The following is a 22,053-nucleotide window of genomic DNA, read 5'->3' on the forward strand; positions in this document are numbered from 1 at the left end:
GACAAAATCAACACCCTGGTGCAAGCAAATCGACGTCTGACTGTCAGGGAGCTTGCTGAAGAGTGTGGGATATCAGTTGGGTTTTGTTACGAGATTTTGACCGAAAAATTAAAGATGCACCGCGTTGCTGCGAAATTTGTGCCTCAGAACTCGTGAGTTTTTGGCCAAACACTCGATCACTGTTCTTCCCCACCCCCTACTCACCTGACCTTGCTCCTTGAGATATTTTCTTGTTCCCCAAACTCGAAAGACCCTTGAAAGGAAGAAGATTTGAGACGATTCCCGAGATTAAGGCAAATGCGACGAAGGAGCTGGAGGACATTACAAAAGAAGCGTACCAGGACTGTTTCAACAAGTGGAAACACCGTTGGGATAAGTGTGTGCGTTGGGGAGGAGAGTACTTTGAAGGGGTCCCAGACCTGTAACTTCTAAATAAAGTATATTTTGTTTTATGACGTCAGTCCGCGTATTTTTTGAACAGCCCTCGTAGTACGAAATTATATTCTTCCCTTTATGTATATATTTTCATTTTGCTCATTAAAACAATTACCACATACAGGGTTTTCTTTCCGTTATCATCTGCGGTAACTAACGTTAAATGCAAACGACAGGCAGATCTGTGAAGAATTTAGATTACTTTAAATGCTGTGATTCACTTCAGATTAATAACTGAGCCAAGAATGTGATTTACTAGTATCAATAACATAGGTTGAATGACCATCATTTTAATATATTTTCTTTCGCTTCAAGGGGTAGCTAAAGCTTCAACAAGATAGAATGCATATCCCATTTCTAAAACCTGTGCCAGAGAAGAAAGGTAGGAAGATAAAAAGAGCAGACATAAAACATAAAAAATCGTTTTTTCAAAGAAAGAAGTAGCTTCACATCTGATACATGGAAACGTTAAACAAGCTGAAATAGAATACAATGGTTTGGATAGATATACAAAACTATGTATTGAAAAGTTTTCTAGAGAAACATTGTCTTGGAATGACTGGCTTGGATTCATTTGGAAATGTGTAATGTACTGTTACTGAGAAACAAACTTCCCTGAAATGAAATATTCTGATAGATATGGAACTACGTATTCTAAAGTTAAGTAATGATAGAGCTTGAATAAAGATGGAATTCTGGTTGATAAAGCTAACGAATGGAAGACCTCGAACACATATAGAACTGCATATGATGAAGTTGACTAACAGAAGAACTTGGATAAATGTAAAACTGTTTATCACAAAGTTAGCTAAGGGGTGGAGTTGGGCATAAACCTGTGTTTGACAAAGTTAACTAACGAAAGAGCTTGAATACGGAACTGAGAAATGGTTAAGTGATAAGATGACCCAGGAGATGCGCTTTCTTTTTTTATATATAAAGTATGTAAAAGGATGCTACTGCAGGCAATTACTTTTGGAAAAATGCAAAAACATGAAATACAAACTTTGAGATGCAGTTTATCATGTAAGTGTTGGCCTCTGATTTGACATAACTGCAGGAAGTGAGACTGTTCTAAGTGCAGGTGGAGCTTTTACTCCTGACTTAATATAAATATTTGACTTTGATTTTACTCACCTCCATGTGACTGTTTTCGACTGCATCGTTCACAGGGCTTTTTCCGAATTTGTCCAATAAAATCATACTGCCATGGCTTAGAAGCCATCGCAAAGTAGTTAAATGCCCTCTGCTGGCAGCAAAGTGAGTTGCAGTAGCGCCGTCATGATCACGCATGTTCGGGTCTATTCCTTGTTCCTCTACCTGTTGAGTAAACACACACATACAAAACAAACGGTCATCCTGATTGACTTAACATGCACTTAGCTTCAACGTTATCCAATACTGTACGTAGAAAAGAAACTATTATCCAGTATTTATTTTTCTTTAAAAAATACTCTAGTACTGTGAGTAGATTTTTGGTTCAGGTAATATATAAGCTATTTAAGTTAGTACATATACCAAAATGAATATATGTTTTAGTTCTAGAAGTAACGACTCTTAACAACAAATTGGGGAACTAACAAAATAAACCTACTGTGAAATATACAGTGGTGAGATGGGGAAGACAAACTATTTTTATTTGTCTGTTTGAAATACTTCCTTTTACATAAATGTTTGTTGAAGAGAAAAAGAAGACTTCTGACGACACAAATTATATTTTAATTGAAAAATAATAGTAGCGTTAAATAATCTCTGTGGCCATGAGAGACTTTTAAAAAAAGGCTGATTTACCAAAAAAAAAAAGACTGTTGTCTCTTCAATTCCACCGATAATGTGTCTAGAAATTTAAGTTTCCGTTATAACCAATAACTTGTATAGGAATGTGATATTCAGAGGTTTCTTACCATCCACCTAACGCATTTTAGAGCCCCCATTTGGGCAGCAGCATGAATTGGAGCCATTCCATCTTTTGCTCGAAGTAAGAGGGAACCACCAGCTTTCAGTACAAGAAACCTGAGGACATCCAAGTGTCCCTCCTGTGCCGCCAAGTATACAGGAGTCACATTGTTTTCCATCTGAGAGTTAGCGCTAAAATACAAAACCTCAAAGTTAACTGTACTTAAAGTAGAAAATATACATATCTTATTATAGATTTAAAAGTTTGTTGTTTTGTTTCGCGATTATTGAGAAATGAGAAATGAATTATTACATTAGGAAAGAGTGAGTCTATTTAAACCAACGTTTCATCATTCATCGGAGCTAAAATGAAAAATAAAGTTCAAAAATAAAGGCGTGCCAATATTTATAAACCTGGTCATACTGTACACACCAGTTTTTTATGAGCAGCCATGTAGTCCTATAACCCTAAAACATTAAAACTTTGGCTCAGCTAAACTGTTCTGTCACAATACAGCCAATAGACATGACAACAATAATAAATCAACAGATCTGGAACAAAGAAAGGTATAATCACTCAGGTCACCTACACGCACCTTGGAGCAAAGCGAAGTATAACGAGAGGCCAAATTTTAGTGTTTAATTTTCAGTGTTAGAAACCCACTTGTGACTATTAGTTACATTGCTAATTTGCTAATCAAAAGTCCAAGGTTCGAACACCTCTTGCACTTTACCTGTTGAGGGACATAACTGTAAAAGTTTATTCCGTCATTTGCCTCAGTGGTAAATGTTACTGGCTTGTTTCCCTTCTTCTGGATAGCTATTCTAAATTAGAAATGGTTAGGCCAGAACTTTGAAGGTATTGGGTGTAACTGGTTTAGCATATGTATCGCATAAGGTGTCGTTCAGATTGTAAATATTAGCACTTTTAAGAAAGCATCAAGTCTTCAAGAGTAAGAATAGGCGATTTCTGGCTCTGAGTCGTAAGGCAACAATCAGTTATATAGAACATTACTGAAACTCAAGCAAGAAAATTAACATTTAAAAATTGTTGTTGTTGTTTTGAAATAAGCACAAAGCTACACAATGGGCTCTCTGTGCTCTGTCCACCAGGGGTATCGAAACCCGGTTTTTAGCGTTGTAAGTCCACAGACATACCGCTGAGCCACTGGGGGGGGAATTTAAAGATTATTATATTGTTAACACGCAAGATGTAAATGTTTAAGTATTTGAAAAAAACACTGTTCTTCGAGTTTCTCATCTGCCTACCACTTATATCCAAGATGATATTTTCACGTTTTCCGGAGTAATAAGAGAAGTTGTTGACCAAAAGTCCGTCTGTAATGATTAATTATATTACAAAAAACAATAATCGGGCAGAACATGTAACAAGAATTGAAAAATTACTGTCCTATTGTGGTATCATGCACTATCTCAATTCACTTTTACGCGGCCCGGCATGGCCAAGCGTGTTAAGGCGTGCGACTCGTAATCTTAGGGTCGTGGGTTCGCATCCCCGTCGCGCCGAACATGCTCGCCCTTTCAGCCGTGGGGGCGTTATAAAGTGACGGTCAATCCCACTATTCAATGGTAAAAGAGTAGCCCAAGAGTGGGTGGTGATGACTAGCTGCCTTCCCTCTAGTCTTACACTGCTAAATTAGGGACGGCTAGCGCAGATAGCCCTCGAGTAGCTTTGTGCGAAGTTCAAAAACAAAACAAACAAACACTTTTACGCAAGCCCGGAAAGTCCGGCATGGCCAAGTGGTTAGAGCGCTCGACGCGTAATCTGAGTGTAACGGATTCGAATCCTCGTCACACCAAAGATGCCTGCCTTTTCCACCGTGAGGGTGTTATAATGTGACGATCGATCCCAATATTCGTTGTAAAAGTTGCCTTCTATCTAGTCTTGCACTGCTAAATTAGGGACGGCTAGCGCAGATAGCCTTCATGTAACTTTGAGTGAAATTCAAAAACAAACAAAAACCAAATGCAAGCCCGACTTCCAATGATCAATTACGTGATACAAACTATAAATGATTAATTCAGCCTATGTTTTGCATAGTAGTATAACATAAGGTCGTTTCAGTTGTCAATTCTAATTAAATAACAAGATGTTTCAAATTGGTCCTAAACTGTGGTTAAAGTAATAATAGATCTGTTTATTCCACTTATTTTGAGAACCATTCGATAATTAAAATCTAGCCACTCACAGTTGGCTGTTGAGTTAGCTATATGTGTGTTAAAATGTCATGAGAAGTACGTGAAGCTGGTTCCAAGCCAACGGAACAATTATTTAGATTTCTGACCAAGACAGACTCAATAAGGTAAGCGTTATGAATTGATTCACTGGCTGCAATCGAAGGTTATCTTCTCCAAAACTGAACCAGGGGTTTTTAGCCGCAAGTGAACATCGTGTCAATGTACAGACGACTAGAAACAGTCTTCACATATCCCTGTGCTTAGAGGTTGATTACATTAAATGCCCATCACAGTCACTAAAACCATTAAACTAATTTCCACATCTTACATTTCCTGTACCTCTGCACTTATTTAGCAGCTGGACGTTTTGGGTCAGTTTGATCTACTAGCTAACTAGCTAACTTCATCCATATTGAATAACTCAGACTAAATTAATCCATATTAAACTACCCAGATAAATTAACCCATATCTAACTACCCAGACTAAATTAATCCATATTGTTACGGTGCTTTATTTTTGTAATATTTCTGTAAAACCTCACTTGTCAGACGTTGCGGGTGTAATGCTTGATCACTGACGTAATTAACGGTTTTTAGCATGCACGTCCTCTGCAATGGTTTCGTTTGAGATTTTGTGTAAAAAGATTCAACTTTCCGTTAAGAGATAAAAAAAAGCGTTTTTAAGAAGTTTGGTTTGGTTTAGTTTAGTTTGAGTGGCCATTTTAGACAGAGATTTTTGAATCAAACTCGAAAGAGTTTTGATCCTATATATTAATTGTAGGTTTTTGTTATCAGTTATTATTAGTTTTTTGTTCAAGAGTCTAAATATTTAGTAACGTTAAGATTTTGTCTTAATTTTTGTAACTTTTGTAAGCCTTGTGGTTTTTGAGATCTATCGAAAACCGTTTTTGAAAATGTCTAAAAGATTTCGTCTAAATGAAATTGGAACACTGAACTTTTGTAACTGTACATCTAGCAAGAATTTCAACTTTGAATTTACAACTTGAAACTGAATTTCGACTTATTACCTATGAATTGATTACGTTGAATTGGAGAGACGTTTCCTATATGGGTTTACCAAGAAAGATTGATTTTTTTAAATACTGTACACTCTTGCAAATTATTATATATAAGTTCATATTGATTTCTTGTGTTTTTCATGTTATAACATATATCTATAAAAATACGAAATTACAGAGCTGTGTTTCATTTTTTACATATACAATACGGCAATACGGAATCCTAACAACATTGAACTATTCAGACTAGCAGTATTCGATGCACAGTAATTTCGTGATACTGTTTGTGAAGTAAATAAATATTACTTTTTTAATTCGAATCACAAAACAATGAGTAGAAATAACAAAGAGAGTCTGTTAACGTTTTGCCAAAATACCTTCCTTTTCTTATGAAAAAGCAAAACTAGTCTGTCTTCTAGCTGGAGCTGGCTTCTTTCTTTGTTTGTTTTTGAATTTCGCGCAAATCTACACGAAGGCCATCTGCGCTAGCTGTCCATAATTAAGCAATGTAAGACTATAGAAAAGGTAGGTAGACATTGTCACCCACCGGCAACTTTTTGACTGCTCTTTTGCCAACGAATAGTGGGATTGAACGTCACATTATAACGCCCCCGCGGCTGAAGGGCGAGCATGTTTGGTGTGACGGGGATTCGAACCCGCAATCCTCAGATTACGAGTCGAGCGCCCTAAGCACCTAGCCATGACAGGCTGATTGGCTTATATGACATTCGAACATTGCTTAAACTCAGAATAATAAAGTGGTACGTCTACACCTGTTGACTAATATATCAGTGTTTAAGACTGACTGTGTAGTGATGAGAACAAGTATATAGTATTTCACCTCTTTTTTTTTTCTGAATGCTCTTCCCATAGGCCTAATTATGGAGAGTGTCAGTTTTAAATTCTCAATTAGTTAACTAAAATAAAACCAAAACAACGAAAGAAAAACATTATGTTTCACACTTTGAATACGGCATGTTGTTCATAACAATTAAACTTTGTGTAATATACTAGTATGTTTGATTTATATAACGTTTTGTTGTAAAAAATAATTAACTTAAGGTCGTAGAAAACACTAAGGAATATTTTAAAGTGTTCGACATAATGTAAAATTCAGTGACTGTATAAGTCTCGTTTGTATTTACTGGTGGTGATGTGAAACAAATGTATGATTGTGAAACGGTATATAACTGCTAATTACATCCGAAAAATAAACGTTATATAAATGCATTTTACGTCACTAGAAAAACAACCAACCAGAGATCTCACAATGTCACAGATTAAACAGCTAATATACATTATTAGTCAATCATCAGTAAATCCAAAAAAATTAAATTATATAAAAATAGATAGAAGTTTACATTGAAAAATGTTTGATGTCCACAGTTACTTGAAAATTCCTTAGTTTCAAAATTGTTTTAAGACTAACAGCCAGTGACATATAATTTTAAAACAGAAATGTTTCTATTCATTTTGTTTAAGTTAACATGTCTGTTTCTAATTAGAAATGCATTTCTACTTATTTCTGTTTTACTTATTTCACAGCAATCTGTTACACCATTCTAAACACATAACATTAACAGTTTTTGATTTTCCATATCTTCAAATAATAAATAAATACAAAACGTTAAAATAGATATACAAAACATTTCTAACAACTCTTACTCGAAGATGACTTGTTAAACGTCGAAACCTGTAGAGTTCACATTTTAGAAATGGTTTCAGTTATGATACAGCGCTCTATGATCAATAAAGTAAAATAAGCTATTTGTCTAGAAGGTCTTATTATAACTAACTAGATTTAAGCAGTGGAAACTATATATAATAGTAATAAACAGACTGTCGTTTTAAAAAAATTGCTCTTCCATTTTTACAATAACTAACCTTGTAACACAAAACCATTTACAGGTCCTATTTCTTTGGTGTGAACCAACACACTTAGACGACCTTTCTACAGTGTGTGTGTGTGTGTTTTCTTAGAGCAAAGCCACATCAGGCTATCTGCTGAGCCCACCGAGGAGAATCGAACCCCTGGTTTTAGCATTATAAATCCTTAGACGTACCGCTGTATTAGCGGGGGGGGCACAAGATCTTTCTACAACACAAAATTTGTATTCACAAGCTGTTAATATGCAAGGGTGGAACCTGAATTTGTATATATGTGTGTGTGTGTGTGTGTGTGTGTGTGATTGAATATTTGGAATTATGCTCAACACTACATAAAGAATTATCTCTGCTCTGCCCACCACGGATATGTAACCCAGGATTTTAGCGGTGCGAGACCGAAATCATTCCGTTGTGCCACTAAGGCACGTGTGTATTATATCTTATACACGTAAAATAATTTAGCTATAGAATCACTGATGCCACGTAATGATAGAACTAAATTGAAAACTATGAATTTTTGGCTTGTTCGTTTGTAACAAATTTCGCGCAAGTTACTCCAGGAGTCTCTGCGTTAGCTGTCTCTAATTTTAATTTCTGTCCTGTTGCTTATTTCAACATTCTGTTCTCAGCTATTGGGTTTCTCATTCCAACAAATAGCGAGTTTCACCGTCACATAATAAAGCCTACACAGTAGAAGACAAGAATATTCGATGATGAGATTCAAACTCGCGACTTACAGATTGGGAACTGAGTGTCCTAACCACCAAGCCAGTAATTTATGGTTCGCATTTTCCTTCAAATAGTTCACAACAATCAGATAAGATTTTGAAAAAAAAAAAAGTCCATAATTTTATCAAAGTTCAAAATCGGAATTAAGGGTATGCCTGATAAATAATCACATCTCAGATGTTACTGACCGTACGGTAAATAGCAGTGTCATAAAAATGTTATGCCTCAAAATGATACAGTGGTATGTATGTGGACTTATACTGCTAAAAACCGGGTTTTGATATCCGTGGTGGGAAGAGCACAGATAAACCTTTATGTAGCTTTCTGCTTAGTAATAAACAACAATATAAAAATGTTTATTGAAGTGAATGTGAAGTGTATTTTGTTGTTGTTTTGTTTTTTCCTATAGAGGGAGCAAAAGTTTATGATTTGCACTTCCGCTTGATGTTTAAAAGCTTATTCTTGTAATTCAAAATGCCATATATTTTTATTGGATCAAAAATTACATATTTTAAAAGAACTAATCAAAGAAGTTACAGTATGCGAACCGTTTTTGCAAAAAACTTTTGTTGTCAATTTCACACAAGATATAATGTTAATTTTCCAGGTAAGATAAAGAAACACATGACGTAGCTACGAAAACGTGTTCTGATTCGACGTGCAACTACTGAATCAGTGCTGCAAAAATGTAATCAGTGAAGAAAAGTGATAACTTTTAACATTTGTAAAGTCGAGCCTGATAAAAGTTTGTTGGTTCTCCACGAATTAGTTTCTTAAATGTTGTTTCTTTTCCACAACATGCAATTAGTGAAAGTCTGACGATTCCACTCGAGGTGTAGTTACTTCAATAGTATTAATTTCAGTAAAGGCAATGTGTAGGTGTTGGTAAGGTGTGCTTATTTCAAAACAACGTATAATTAATGAAAGTCTGACGATTCCACTCGAGTTGTAGCTACTTTAATAGTATTAATTTCAGTAAAGGCAGTGCGTAGGTGTTGGTAATGTGCTTATTTCACACGACGTGTAATTAGCGAAAGTCTGACGACTTTACTCAACTATAACTATTACGTGTATTTCACACAAGATAATGTGCAGGTGTTGGAACGGTTCTTGTTTCACATAAGGTGTAGTTCGTAACACTGACTCATTCAGGTGTACTTTCTGAAAGTTTACGTATCCTGACACAAATGTAATTACTGAAAACATGCTAATTCATACAAAGGTAGCTACTAAAAATATGCTAATTAATTATATTAACATATACAAACGTTCCCGGAGCTCTACTTTAGATAGGTATGTTAAGTTATGTTGAATTTCAGAGAAAACTCCACGTCATGGTTTTAGTGCTTCATAATCTACGCAAAAACAAAAGCAACGTATTGGTATTATTTCCTTTTAATAAACACAAAATTCACAATGGGTTATCTGCGCTGTGCCCGCCGTGGGTATCAACACCCAATTAATTTTCAACGCTAAAAATCCTCAGACTTTTCGCTGAGCCACCGGGGGTGAAACGAATTCTCTAAGTACAAAAGCACAAGCTTAAAAGTCTTTAAAAGCATATCAGTCACAATCTTCAGTCCTTTAGATACGCAAGGTTACTAAAAGTACAGAAAACAGATTTAGTTTTGTTTCGTAAGGTGAAGCAATATCTTAAAACAAGCGAACTATTGTAATAAAAACCTAATCACAACCTAAACTTAACAGTCAGAGTAGGAAAAACATGGTTCTACTAATAATGTTATGTGAATACCGTTGTTAATTAGAACAGTAATTATTGTTTTTTTCTGTCCTGAGATTTATTTGAAGTTACTGTTTAAGTGTTAAATAACTGACACTCGTACAACTGAATGGTAATTCGTAAATTCGGTAATAAATTTTCGAAAAAACAAAACAACTATAACACTTAGGAACATCTTTATCGAACTAAGAAAATATGTAGATCATAAACAAAAAAAAAAGCTTAAAATAACACATTATTTTCCTTCGATTAATTAATTAAGTGAAAATAAATATTTTGTGCTTTCAAGCTTGTCTCAAAAAACTTTTTGTAGTGGCGTACTTTACACCTACAACGTCTCTCGAATACTGAAATGTTGACCAGAAGCTTTGCGTGAAATTTAAAACAAATCAAACAAACAAAACAAAGTTCGAGTGCAACACCAGAAACATCAGAAGTGGCTGGTTTGGTTTGGTTTCGCGCAAAGCTACTGGAGGGCTATCTGCGCTAGCTGTCCCTAATCAGGTAGTGTAAGACTAGAGGGAAGGCACCTAGTCATTACCACCCACCACCATTGGGCTACTCTTTTACCAATGAATAGTGAAATTGACCGTAACATTTTAACGCCCCCACGGCTGAAAGGGCAAGCATGTTTGGTGCGACGGGGATTCGAACCCGCGACCCTCAGATTACGAGTCGAGCGCCTTAACCACCTGGCCATGCCAGGCCCAGAGGGGGCTGTTACTGCGCCTTTAGTAACAATAAAATCTGAAAACTACAAAGATAACACTCGAAATGATAGTCAAATCACTAAATGTTGTTTACTCAATGAGTTAAACTGTAGTATAATGTTTGCTCTAAGTTCATACTCCTTCAAACTCATCGCTTAGTTTTAATTCATTTTCACTTTAATATACTCTAGTTGAAATTTATTGCTTAGTTTTAATTAATGTATATTATAATTCATTATGACGGTTTGATTCTTTGTTTATGAATTTCGCGTAAAGCTACACGAAGACTATCGGCGCTAGCCATCCCTAATTTAGCAGTGTAAGTAAAACTAAAGGGAAGACAACTAGTCATCACTACTCACTGCCAACTCTTGGGCTACTCTTTAACCAACGAATAATGGGATTGATCGTGACTTTATAACGCCCCCACGGTTGAAAGGTCGAGCATTAGGACAGAAACTCATTTTTCACTTAGTTGTAACTAATGCCCAGTCACGTCTGTTCTGATTGAAACTCGTCGAATTCTTCTTTTAATTGAAATTCAAACTAAAATCCTTCTGCTTGAGATTCGTTGCTGAATTAGGTTTAATATCATGTGTTATTGAAAAGCCGTGTGTTCTTTAAGAAAATATTCTGTTCATGATGAACATTACCCACAAGATACATCATTTCAAGTTGAAATCAAACATAAAACTATTTTATACATATCTTTAACTGGATGAATAAATTTGTGGTAAAATACCCGTCATTTTTGACACGGCTTTCAGACCCTAACCTTTATTTCTATTTTCTTCTTTAGTATACTTTTTTCAAGACGAGGATGTCAAGCATAGAGTAGATGTACTTCTCAGTTGTATTTGTCAACCGAGCACGAGATTCTTAAATAATTGAAACAATTACAATGTATTCTTTTCCAGTTCTACCAAAATGATGCAAGGGCGTGTCGATTTTCGGACGTACTTTTTCTGCTCCCTAGATTTTATTCAGGTGTTTGCTGTAACCTCAGTTTAATAGCTCGTTTATGAAAAGTAATTCACGTCGGTAAAAGGAATAGATCTTTGTTCTTTTCGTTACGCTCACCTAACTGCGCTACTTTAGTACGCTAACGACGTCAACGAACTTCATATTCCACGGTATCTATAACACCTGTGAACTATCTTCTCAAACACTGTTGTGTTACTTGGGTTTTTCATTGTATTACAAAGTTTAAAGTGTTTTAACACTACGAAAATCTACAGGTTAAATCATAATTCGAATATAATGAGACATATAATGACACATAGAATTCATCCCAAGATAAAATATGCTTTAGAATACAACAAAACTGATTTAAATAAACGTAACTGTTTATTAATAACGTTCACTTTCGTGATGACGAGAAGCCCACTTGAAGTTTAAATGTATTCTCAAGACGGCTGATACGGGTCTTAAAACTTTAATTAATATAAAGTTTTAATGTCCATACCAGCCGTCTTGAAAATACATTTAAACGTTCACTTTGTTTAGGATTAGTAGAGTGTGTTACAGTTTAAGGCACTCTGAATGTAATGTAATGTTGTTGAACGACAATGAGTTTTGTGATGCCTTTTACTGTCGACACTCAACAATGACTGTTGTGAGAAGTAGCACTCTTCTATTGTAATCCATGACTGAAGATAGCTTCTGATGGATCTGGGGCACTCCTGAACCTGTTCTGTAGCAACCATTTGATACAGGACATATTCCACACAACATGAAGAGTACAGTCTGTTGATTTGGGGCACCTGGGCTGTATACAAACTGTTGTTTTACGACGTAAACATAACAATATTGTCACAGTCTGGTGATTTGGGGCACCTGGGCTGTATACAAACTGTTGTTTTACGACGTAAACATAACAATATTGTCACCGTATTATTGTCCCTCGGTGAGAAAACGATAAGTTTACGAACTTACAATGCTAAAGTGAGGAGCTTGATTCTCCGCAGTGGACATAGCAGATAGTTTAATGTAACTTTGCTCTACAAAAAGACATCTTGTTCGGTATGGACAACGAAGTGAATTGGTGATTTCGAACTGACTTCTACTCATCCCATTGTCCAAATACGCAACCTCATGAAAATAGATTTGATTTCTGGGATCCTTTCATTCGTAGTATGGCTATGAATTTTATGGTACTTATTTCTGAGCTATGCCTGTATTTTTACGTCGAGATTATTTATATATGACGTAATGAAGATGATAGACTTGTAGTTGGGTTTCTCTAGTTATTGACAGGCTGTGCACATATTAAGTGCACCTTCTGTATTCATACATAATATGAAAAACTTCACTCTTTCATAAGAACACAATCTGGATCCTCTTTTACTTTTTATTTGTATTTGTTTGCACAGGATACTCAAAGACTATCTAAATTTATATAGTTTTATACAACTTTTAATTTGTTTGAATTCGGACACAACAGCCGGTGTCTGTAAATTAATTTAATTATAAGAAGAACCAAGTCAGTATTTCAAGTTCACTTACGTATTCTATAATAGTAATTAAAAACCAATTTCATTTTCAAAAATAACTTTTTCCACGTTACGTGGAAGCTGTTGTACTGACAAAGTGTCTAGTTTATTAACCAATAATAAACAGCACGATACAATATTGTTAAGTTTGTTTATCAAAATCGGTTAAAATAACGTGTTATTCAGTTGGGGATTTCTAATTGAGATTTAACTGTTTTGCTCTTAAATATTGCTTTTGTGAATGCTAAAATAACGTGTTATTTATTTGAGGATTTGTAATTAACCCTCATACACACGGTGGGGGTCAAAAATGGGCCCACTTGTGTTTAAGTTGTTATAGAAATATCAAAGGTGTGACTTTCGGGCCTAAAAATGTACCTAATTTAATCTATACTAATAACATACTATACTAATACGTTTAACATGTATTTTATGCAAATGGGGTATTACACCCCTTGTCTAATGTCGAAATTCACGTTTTCCACATTGGGGTCATTTTGACCCCGTTTAAAACTCAATTACATTTCTGGTAAACAATCAAATAATATATTGATATGAAATTTTGTGTTCTAGAACATTCTAGAACACTCTATAAATGTTCTCGAGCATTCTAGAATATTCTTATCTACGTTGCATAGCGAGCCCTCAATCGATGATGAATCAGGAAAACCTGAAATAATATTATACTATAACTCCACCAAAGGAGGAGTCGATACACTAGACCAAATAGTTAGATTCTTTTCCACAAAAAGAAAGACCAGAAGGTGGCCAATGGCACTATTTTATAACATTCTTGATGCTGCCGCATACAATGCTTACCTTCTCTATCGCCAGCGCCATCCAGAATTTGCATCAAAGTACCAAAAAAGAGCAAGACGTGAATTTCTGAAGTTGCTTACTGATGAATTACTGCCTGAAGAAGATACAAATGAAGTGATCCCTCCAAAAAGACACAAAGTTGCTGAAGAGAACGTTAGGAAATGGTGTCAAATATGCGCACGTGATTCAAGGAAAAAAACTTCAAAGTGTATCAAATGTAGTAAAATGGCTTGCAATGACCATAAAGTTACCCAGAGTGTATGCATAAATTGTATAGAATAAATATTTTGTCCAAATTTACACTTTGCTTATATGAAAATAATTTTTTTTTAATATTTTTGGTGGGGTTAAAAAAAAAAAAACCCAGTGTGGGCAACGTAATTTTTTTGAGTGTGTGTACTAGGGTTAAGTTTCAACTCTTGCAATCTTAGATAATGTTTTTGTGGATTATATAATTTACAAATCAGAAAACATTAAATATACCACATTCAAGTTTATTATTGAAGTGCATTGAAATAATTGTAATCTCAAAACTACAGATTTTTAAAGTTGGGTTATTTAATCAAACTTGGCACTTAAGCATCAGTAACCTCCCAAAAGTTGGGCCATTTAATCCAACTTGGCATTTGCATCAGTAACTTTCCAAGAGTTGGGCAATTTAATCAAACTTGGCACTTAAGCATCAGTAATTTTTCAAGTGATGGGTTATTTAATCAAACTTGGCACTTAAGCATCAAGAGTTTCTTGCATTCTTGCTTAATTAATTAAGTTTGATACTTAAGCATCATTAGCTTTCCAGAACTGAACTGTTTAATACGTTTTTTCTAGAAATAAATTGGCGTTACGTCAAAATCTGTGCTATTAAACAACTTTAAGAGGTAAACGTTGTTAAGTTTCAATTTCTTGTTATTTAATTAACACTAGTAGTTCTACACAATAAATTTCCCAGATACTGTATCATTAAAATAATCTTCACTGAATACTGTCATCGTGAACCATGGTAATGATTCATAATATGGATCGTCCAGTTTTTCATCTTTATTAATATTTAATATTGTTCCGCCAACCTATAACAAAAGTAAATGTGTGTATTATAATAAAACTTGGACAATATTACTAAACGCATAATTGCGCTCTGCGTAGGATAACTGTTAAGTTTATTTGACTATCTATCAGATAACAACGGTTGTATAACCGTTCACACCCAGTTGTTTTAATGTAGTCTGTAGTTTATATGGAGCTTCATAATCTGCTATTTTCATACGTATATAGCTGTCTGCAGGCTGTGGAGCTAATTTATTGTTCATATAGCAGACATGACATATATACCTCGCGATTATGAACTTACTGTTACCACTATATTGATATTTCGTATCATTTGTTAAGCATATGGTTTTTGCTCTTTCGAACTCCACGCTTCTGACAGGATCATAGTGTGATTTTTTTTTTTAACCACTACATAGTCGATTTCGGTAATGTTACACAAACATCTAGACTGACTCCCACAACAAAAATCTTTTAAATTCCATATAGCTAGCTTCAAGGATGGTTACTCTATTTACAGTATCTAAAAAAATTGCAATTCTAGGCGAAACGGAGGCAGGAATTTTGTAGCTGTATAATTTATTTTAAAATATTTTGTTTCAGATAAAGAATACAGCAACGACGACCCACCAGAGTTTAAAGTCGTCACAGTAAAAGAGGATCGTAGAAGGTTCACGACCCGAATTATTTCAGTATGGGAGGAGGGAAAGGTATGTACTAATATAATCAGTTCACACTTGTTATCCTATAGATTTTGCAAAACAACACTCTAAGTGGACATATGACCAGCTGCGGCAAAACTATAACTGAACTTACTGTGGCCAGCGAAAAGAATGAGATAGAGGAAACATAACAACTATAAGAAATATTTAAAATGTTTATTTGTATTCATATCGTATTATATTATAAGAATTATACTATATTTCCATTAAATATAGATGCATGTATCTATATAACTCAAAACGTTATATGGTTACCTGTACGGTTTTACAACTTAAAATAGTATAAAGCTTACATTTATATATGTATACAGATAAATACAAATACTAGCTAATATGCATTTCATGTACATGCATGTATGAAACTCATGCAATTACAAAATTCAGTCCATGCACCATTGTAGTATAGTTCACTTGTCCTTCTTATCCAGTACTTATAGACTACCCATATAGCTATAAGATACAAATATAATAAATATATGTATTGTACGGGTATATAAATAACATGTTGTATGTTAATCGCCATAAATCGTAGAAATCATACATGTAGAATCAGTATCAATGACAACATTATGACAATAATATCAGGAGCAGTAGACATAGCCATCCAATCTGCATGAAGCCAATCCAAAGGTTGTCATTGTTTCCCAATAGAGAGTCATACACCATGTCTATGTCTAAAAGTTGTAATATTTAGGAGAGTCAAAACAGGAATTTGAGCTTGAGAAAATAACGTCAACACTGTGTCTTAAACCTTAAACTTGTTTGTTTTACAATTTTTCCATTTTAATATACCTATTGTGCTTCCGCAATATCTGAAAATCTATGTTTCCCCATTTTAAGTTTACATTTTTTAATAATCTTGTCAATATCTGAAGATCTATATTTCCCCATTTTAAGTTTACATTTTTTAATAATCTTGTCAATATCTGAAGATCTATATTTCCCCATTTTAAGTTTACATTTTTTAATAATCTTGTCAATATCTGAAGATCTATATTTCCCCATTTTAAGTTTACATTTTTTAATAATCTTGTCAATATCTGAAGATCTATATTTCCCCATCTTAAGTTTACATTTTTTAATAATCTTGCCAATTAATAATCCTAACAGTCAGATGACGATCATTTTACACGATATCTAATTAAAAGTTGATTAAAAGTGCTTTATTTATTAAGTTGTAAGTTATATAAGATTTATTCAAACTCAATACCTTAATTCTGGACATGCCTCCACAATAAGTTTAACGCACTCCAAACACCCTTTAGAGCTGGCATAGTGTAAAGCTAATGCTCCCGTACTGGTTTTCTCTAAAACAGACATTCGTCCTTCTTGCAAGATCCGCCGCACAACACTACGCTGTCCGTACCTACCACACATAAAAAATGTGATCAAAAATATATCACACAAATACATACAAAAATAAAACAACTGCATCCTAAAATTCAATACTTCTCGAGAGCCATAGCAACGCTCCAGTGAACACAAGTTCCTCACGTAAGAAATAGAACCTCGAAGTTCAACGAACCGTAAGTTCCTTCGCACTATTGCAGCAGGTGTCTCTTCATACATTAAAAACTTAATCTGCTTCTTTATTTTTTAATTATCATTAGTCATTCAAAAATAATTGATTTTTTATTATCATTCGTAAATAATTTTCGATAACCATAGGCTCTATTGGTACTTTGATATATGTAAAGGTTTATATGACATATATATGTGTATAAACTACAAAAACTCATTCAAAAAATTGAAAAAAAATAATAATAACATAAAATAAAATATAATTCTGAATGAAATATACTCCTTTCAATAAGCGAATAAGGTCTGGCATGGTTAGGTGTTTAAGTAACTCGACTCGGAATCCCGGTCGCACTAAACATGCTTGCCCTTTCAGCCGTGGGGGCGTTATAATGTACCGATAAAACCCACTTTTCACTGGTAAAAAAGAAGCCCACAGATTCTCAGTGGATGGTGATGACTAGCTACCACTACCTTTTCTCTAGCCTTACAGTGCTAAATTAGGGACGGCTAGTACAGCTAGCCCTCGTGTAGCTTTGAGATAAATTCAAAAACAAACAATAAGCGCATAAAGTTCATTTCTTAAATTTCCTACCCATTAATGGTTACTGGAGTCTCGAAGTTGTCTTGAAAATCTTCTTCTAGTTTAAAGATTTGTGTTACTTCAACTCAAAAACTAAACAATTATAGAAATGGTATATAATGGTTATTTAACTTATACTGTTCATCACAACCTGATAGATTAACCTATATTATCTTGTTTTAAGTAATTCTAAAAATACATATATTTTTTCCCATCTCAAAATTGAAGGAAAATAAGAATAATTAATTTTTGGAATATTTATTTTATTATATTCACAGTGAAGCCAGTGTATTATACTCCCTATATTGATCTTTTGTTTCATATCTTTAATATTTCACAAATAGTCTGACTTTATCCACACTTGATCAATTTCAAGTAAGGTGCATTAAATAAGGTGGCGGTTTGCAGCCACATTTCATACAAAAAGTAATGTGACTCGTTAAATACAATTTTTTTTCCAATACCCCATACTTCCAGTTTAGGTTTGTTTTCAATTTCGCGCAAAGCTACACGTGGGTTACCTGCGCCAGCCGTCCCTAACTTAGCAGTGTAAGACTAGAGGGAAGGTATCTAGTCATCACCACCCCCCGCCAACTCTTGAGCTACTCTTTTACAAACAAATAGTGGGATTTACCGTAACATTAAAACACCCCTATGGCTGAAAGGGCAACCACGTTTGATGTGACGGAGATTCGAACCCGCGACCCTCGGATTACAAGTTGAGAGTTTTAACCACCTAGTCATGCCTTTCCAGTTTAGAAAGAAATGAACACATTGATTAATATTTGTAAGGAGTTTTTTTTATCTTTATCCACTGACCACCGTTCGGCCTATGCATTTTTATAACGTTCATCAAATCTTAATCAGGTTTGACGATTTCATTATTATTTATGTCATTTTTTATGGTGAACTAGTATTGTTGTTGTGTTGACGCTAAATGTATGTTACTTTATCATCCATTTTCTGGTAACATTGTTTTAGAGCCATCGGATTTATTGATGCCATGTAAGATGCAACGTCATATTCTTGTTTGATAAATTTAACCTATAAACAACTCAATGTCGTATCGCGTTATGCTTGATTTCTCGAAACAGGAGAAGTTATATAAAAAAAACAACAAAATGCATTTATCCAAATAGAATAGTTCAATAATTTATCTGACCATTATGCTTTTAGTAATGGGAATGTAAAGGGGCCGTGAGGAAGGACCCTAAAACCTTATAAGTGTAGTAAGTGTTATTATAATAAGACTAGAGTAAAGATGTAGTGTGGGATCGCATAGCCTAGAGCATAAAATTTATCATGAACGTTAAAATATCGATTCCATTTTAAATTTAAATTATTTCTGAATTATGCCATTTTCTGTTATATTACCAACTTTTAAATTTAAAACAAACCTTTTAATCAGCAGTGTCTCTAAATTAGGAAATAAAAAAAATCAGTTTGTTGTCTATACATTTAATTTTATACTTTCAGTATATAGACTAACAACAATATTAGGTTATGCTTTTGTGTTAAGCAACAGGGCTTAAAAGTCATCATTGAAACTAAGTGCTACATCGGCTTTTCTGTATACATTAGAAGTTGTTAATATAATCGATTTTTACCAATAACCGTTCTACAAACACTCCACGAATTCGTTTCATGAATGATCTAAATTTTCATTGGCTCACAAAAGAACTTACCGACGTTTAACTCCCTCGACAGCAGCTTTCTGTTACTTCGTTGGTCAGCTTGATTTCGCACAATTTGTTTATTACAATTAGCTATGAAATGGTATGGGGGTGGTAGTACTTGCCCTGTCATTTCTGAAGGGCTGTACACTAGCAGTGTAATATTTCATAATTTCAGCAATGATAAACAAATTTACGTTAATCTATTACGAAATATTCTGTGACAGCGGAAACAAATAAAGAGCGTATTCTTCTAACTGAGAATTTTTTTTGTCCTCACTAAAACGTGAAATTCAGGCCTGACTTATTATTTGGTTCCTTATTTCTAATGCAGCAGGTAGTTTCGCTGAACGCACAGCTCTTTAATGCTTCTTGGAATAGCAAAGGAAATAATTAAAATAAGCTTTATATAGAAGCAGCCCTGAGCTGTGAAATCAGAAAAACTAGTCTATTACAGCGGAAGTCGCGAATAAAAGAATCGATTAGGCATGGTATACCTCATATTATCTTTACTGAAATTCACGCTTTAAAGAGAAAATAAAATTGCAAATAAACTGATAACTAATTTGCTCACTGAATAATAATGGATAATTAATTGTTACAGTATGTCACATGTTATCCAAAAACCTAAAGTATTTTTGGTTATTAGTGTTAAATAAAAGACTATTTATCAAACCAAACAATGGAATATTCCTATCTTTGTTCTAATACAATAACATACTTGTATGTGTTAACCTATGATAACTTAATATTATTATTATTTCGTCATTGATCTTTAAATTACATTTACATAATGGTTTACAGCTTTGGAGAATGAAATATAACTGGTCATTGGATAAGATGCCAGACTAGCACTTTGAATAAATCCTTTTGGTAAAAAAAAAGTTTAAAAAACGACTTTCACTCTCCAGATATATATTTAAAAACATTATTTTAACAAACGTTTCGCCTTTGCGACTTCCTCAGGGTTAACATACACAAATGTTTGATGTTACAATATAACACCTATTCTAATATTAAACAGTTGTGTACATTAAACCTGAGGAAAACTGCAGAGACAAAACATTGGTTAAAATATTAAAAAAAGAATTACATTTGAAGTATTTAGTAGTGTAAAACTAGAGGAAAGGCGGCCAGTCATTATCACCCACCGCCAACTTTTGGGCTACTCTTTTACCAACGAATAGTGGGATTGACCGTCAATTTATAATGTTCCCACGATTGAAAGGTTGTTTGGTATGATAGGGATTGTTGCAAATAATTTATCCTATGCTGTTACTTATACTGATATTCTGTAAAGTACTTTTGTTAAAAACTGGTCATACGTTATCAAATAAAATTTAAAATTGTTCCTAAATCATAAAATACAAGAAAGATTACTTGGGACTTGCAAATGTCTTTTCAAAGATGTTTTTGGTCATTGAAACTGTGAAAAATGTATTACAGTCAAGTGAAAACATACTGCTGTTACTCAATTCCCTTTAAAACATTTAGTACTATTAGAGGTATGTAAAGACACTCCGTAAGGCATACTCTATTACTTGTTCATTTATTATTATTTTGATTAGCAGTATTGGCGAAACCGTTAAATGTATCGAATGTCATTACTTTTAAATTTTATGTTTTATAAGTGTATTGTATTATAGAAAATTTTAACATAGTATATGTAATAAGAACTAATCTAAATCTCTTCAGCTGGCCGAATATCGAGAGATATTATTGTTTTTTTTTTGGGGGGTTGGGGTTTCTTTGGAATTGACACAAAACTGCACAATGGGGTACCTGTTCTCTGCCAACCACTGGTATCAAAACCCGGTTTCTAGCGGTGTGAGTCCGCAGACATACTGCTGTACCACTAGGGGAGGGAGGAGCGATATTATTGAGATTATGGCCGAAAACACTGTTAACATTAACGATACCCAAATGATGAAACATAAAATAGAAAGTAACACAAGTGTATATAATTAGACATACTGAATGCCAAGTTAACTTTTAATTTTCTCTAAGTTAATACTAATTATTACTCATAAAATATTTGATTCAAATAAATTAATAAACTTCACATCTTCCTTTATGAGCTTTCTTATGATCCATTGTTCTATAAGGAATGAACTACTACGTTATTAAGAAAAATCTGATTGAGTACTTTACCTTTCCAGCAATTTTGATCTTTTAAATCCTTTCTTAAGTTTATGGCAGTACGTCGCTGTTTGAATGTCCATCATGCGAAATGAAGAATCAAGGAAAAGAGACTAGGAATACATCTCTAACAGGACACACCAAGTAAGAACTGTACTTCATGTAGCTGTAAGATTTATGGTATATATATAAACTCACTAGGTAAGGGGTAACGCCCTCAGTTCTTTCTACACGTGGAGATCACGTTTTACAGATTAGAGTCTATTTATGAAGCTTTAGGTACACAGCAGAATTTTTACCTCACACATTTATTAGCGTTACGAAATTAATTAATTATGTACGTACGTGTGTCTATTCAATTGGAAAAAAGGCATAATTAATTGGCCAATCAAGTCAAATAAAGGAGGACTTGATTATTTTTTTCAATCGTCGTATCAATTCTCGATAGCA

General features: G+C 34.1%; 1 protein-coding gene across 1 annotated transcript; it reads right to left on the reverse strand.

Moving 5' to 3' along the window:
* Positions 1 to 745: 745 nt before the first annotated feature.
* Positions 746 to 21,759, reverse strand: LOC143228526 (uncharacterized). The gene is made up of 5 exons (XM_076459771.1): positions 21,616 to 21,759; positions 16,901 to 17,056; positions 2,337 to 2,520; positions 1,570 to 1,752; positions 746 to 799 (listed from the first exon to the last, which is right to left on the reverse strand). The coding sequence occupies exons 1-5, from the start codon at positions 21,687 to 21,689 to the stop codon at positions 746 to 748; spliced, it is 651 nt and encodes a 216-aa protein (XP_076315886.1). The 5' UTR covers positions 21,690 to 21,759.
* Positions 21,760 to 22,053: the final 294 nt, after the last annotated feature.

The sequence above is a fragment of the Tachypleus tridentatus genome, chromosome 10 (genome assembly GCF_004210375.1).
Source record: "Tachypleus tridentatus isolate NWPU-2018 chromosome 10, ASM421037v1, whole genome shotgun sequence".
In the NCBI taxonomy this organism is placed as follows: domain Eukaryota; kingdom Metazoa; phylum Arthropoda; class Merostomata; order Xiphosura; family Limulidae; genus Tachypleus; species Tachypleus tridentatus.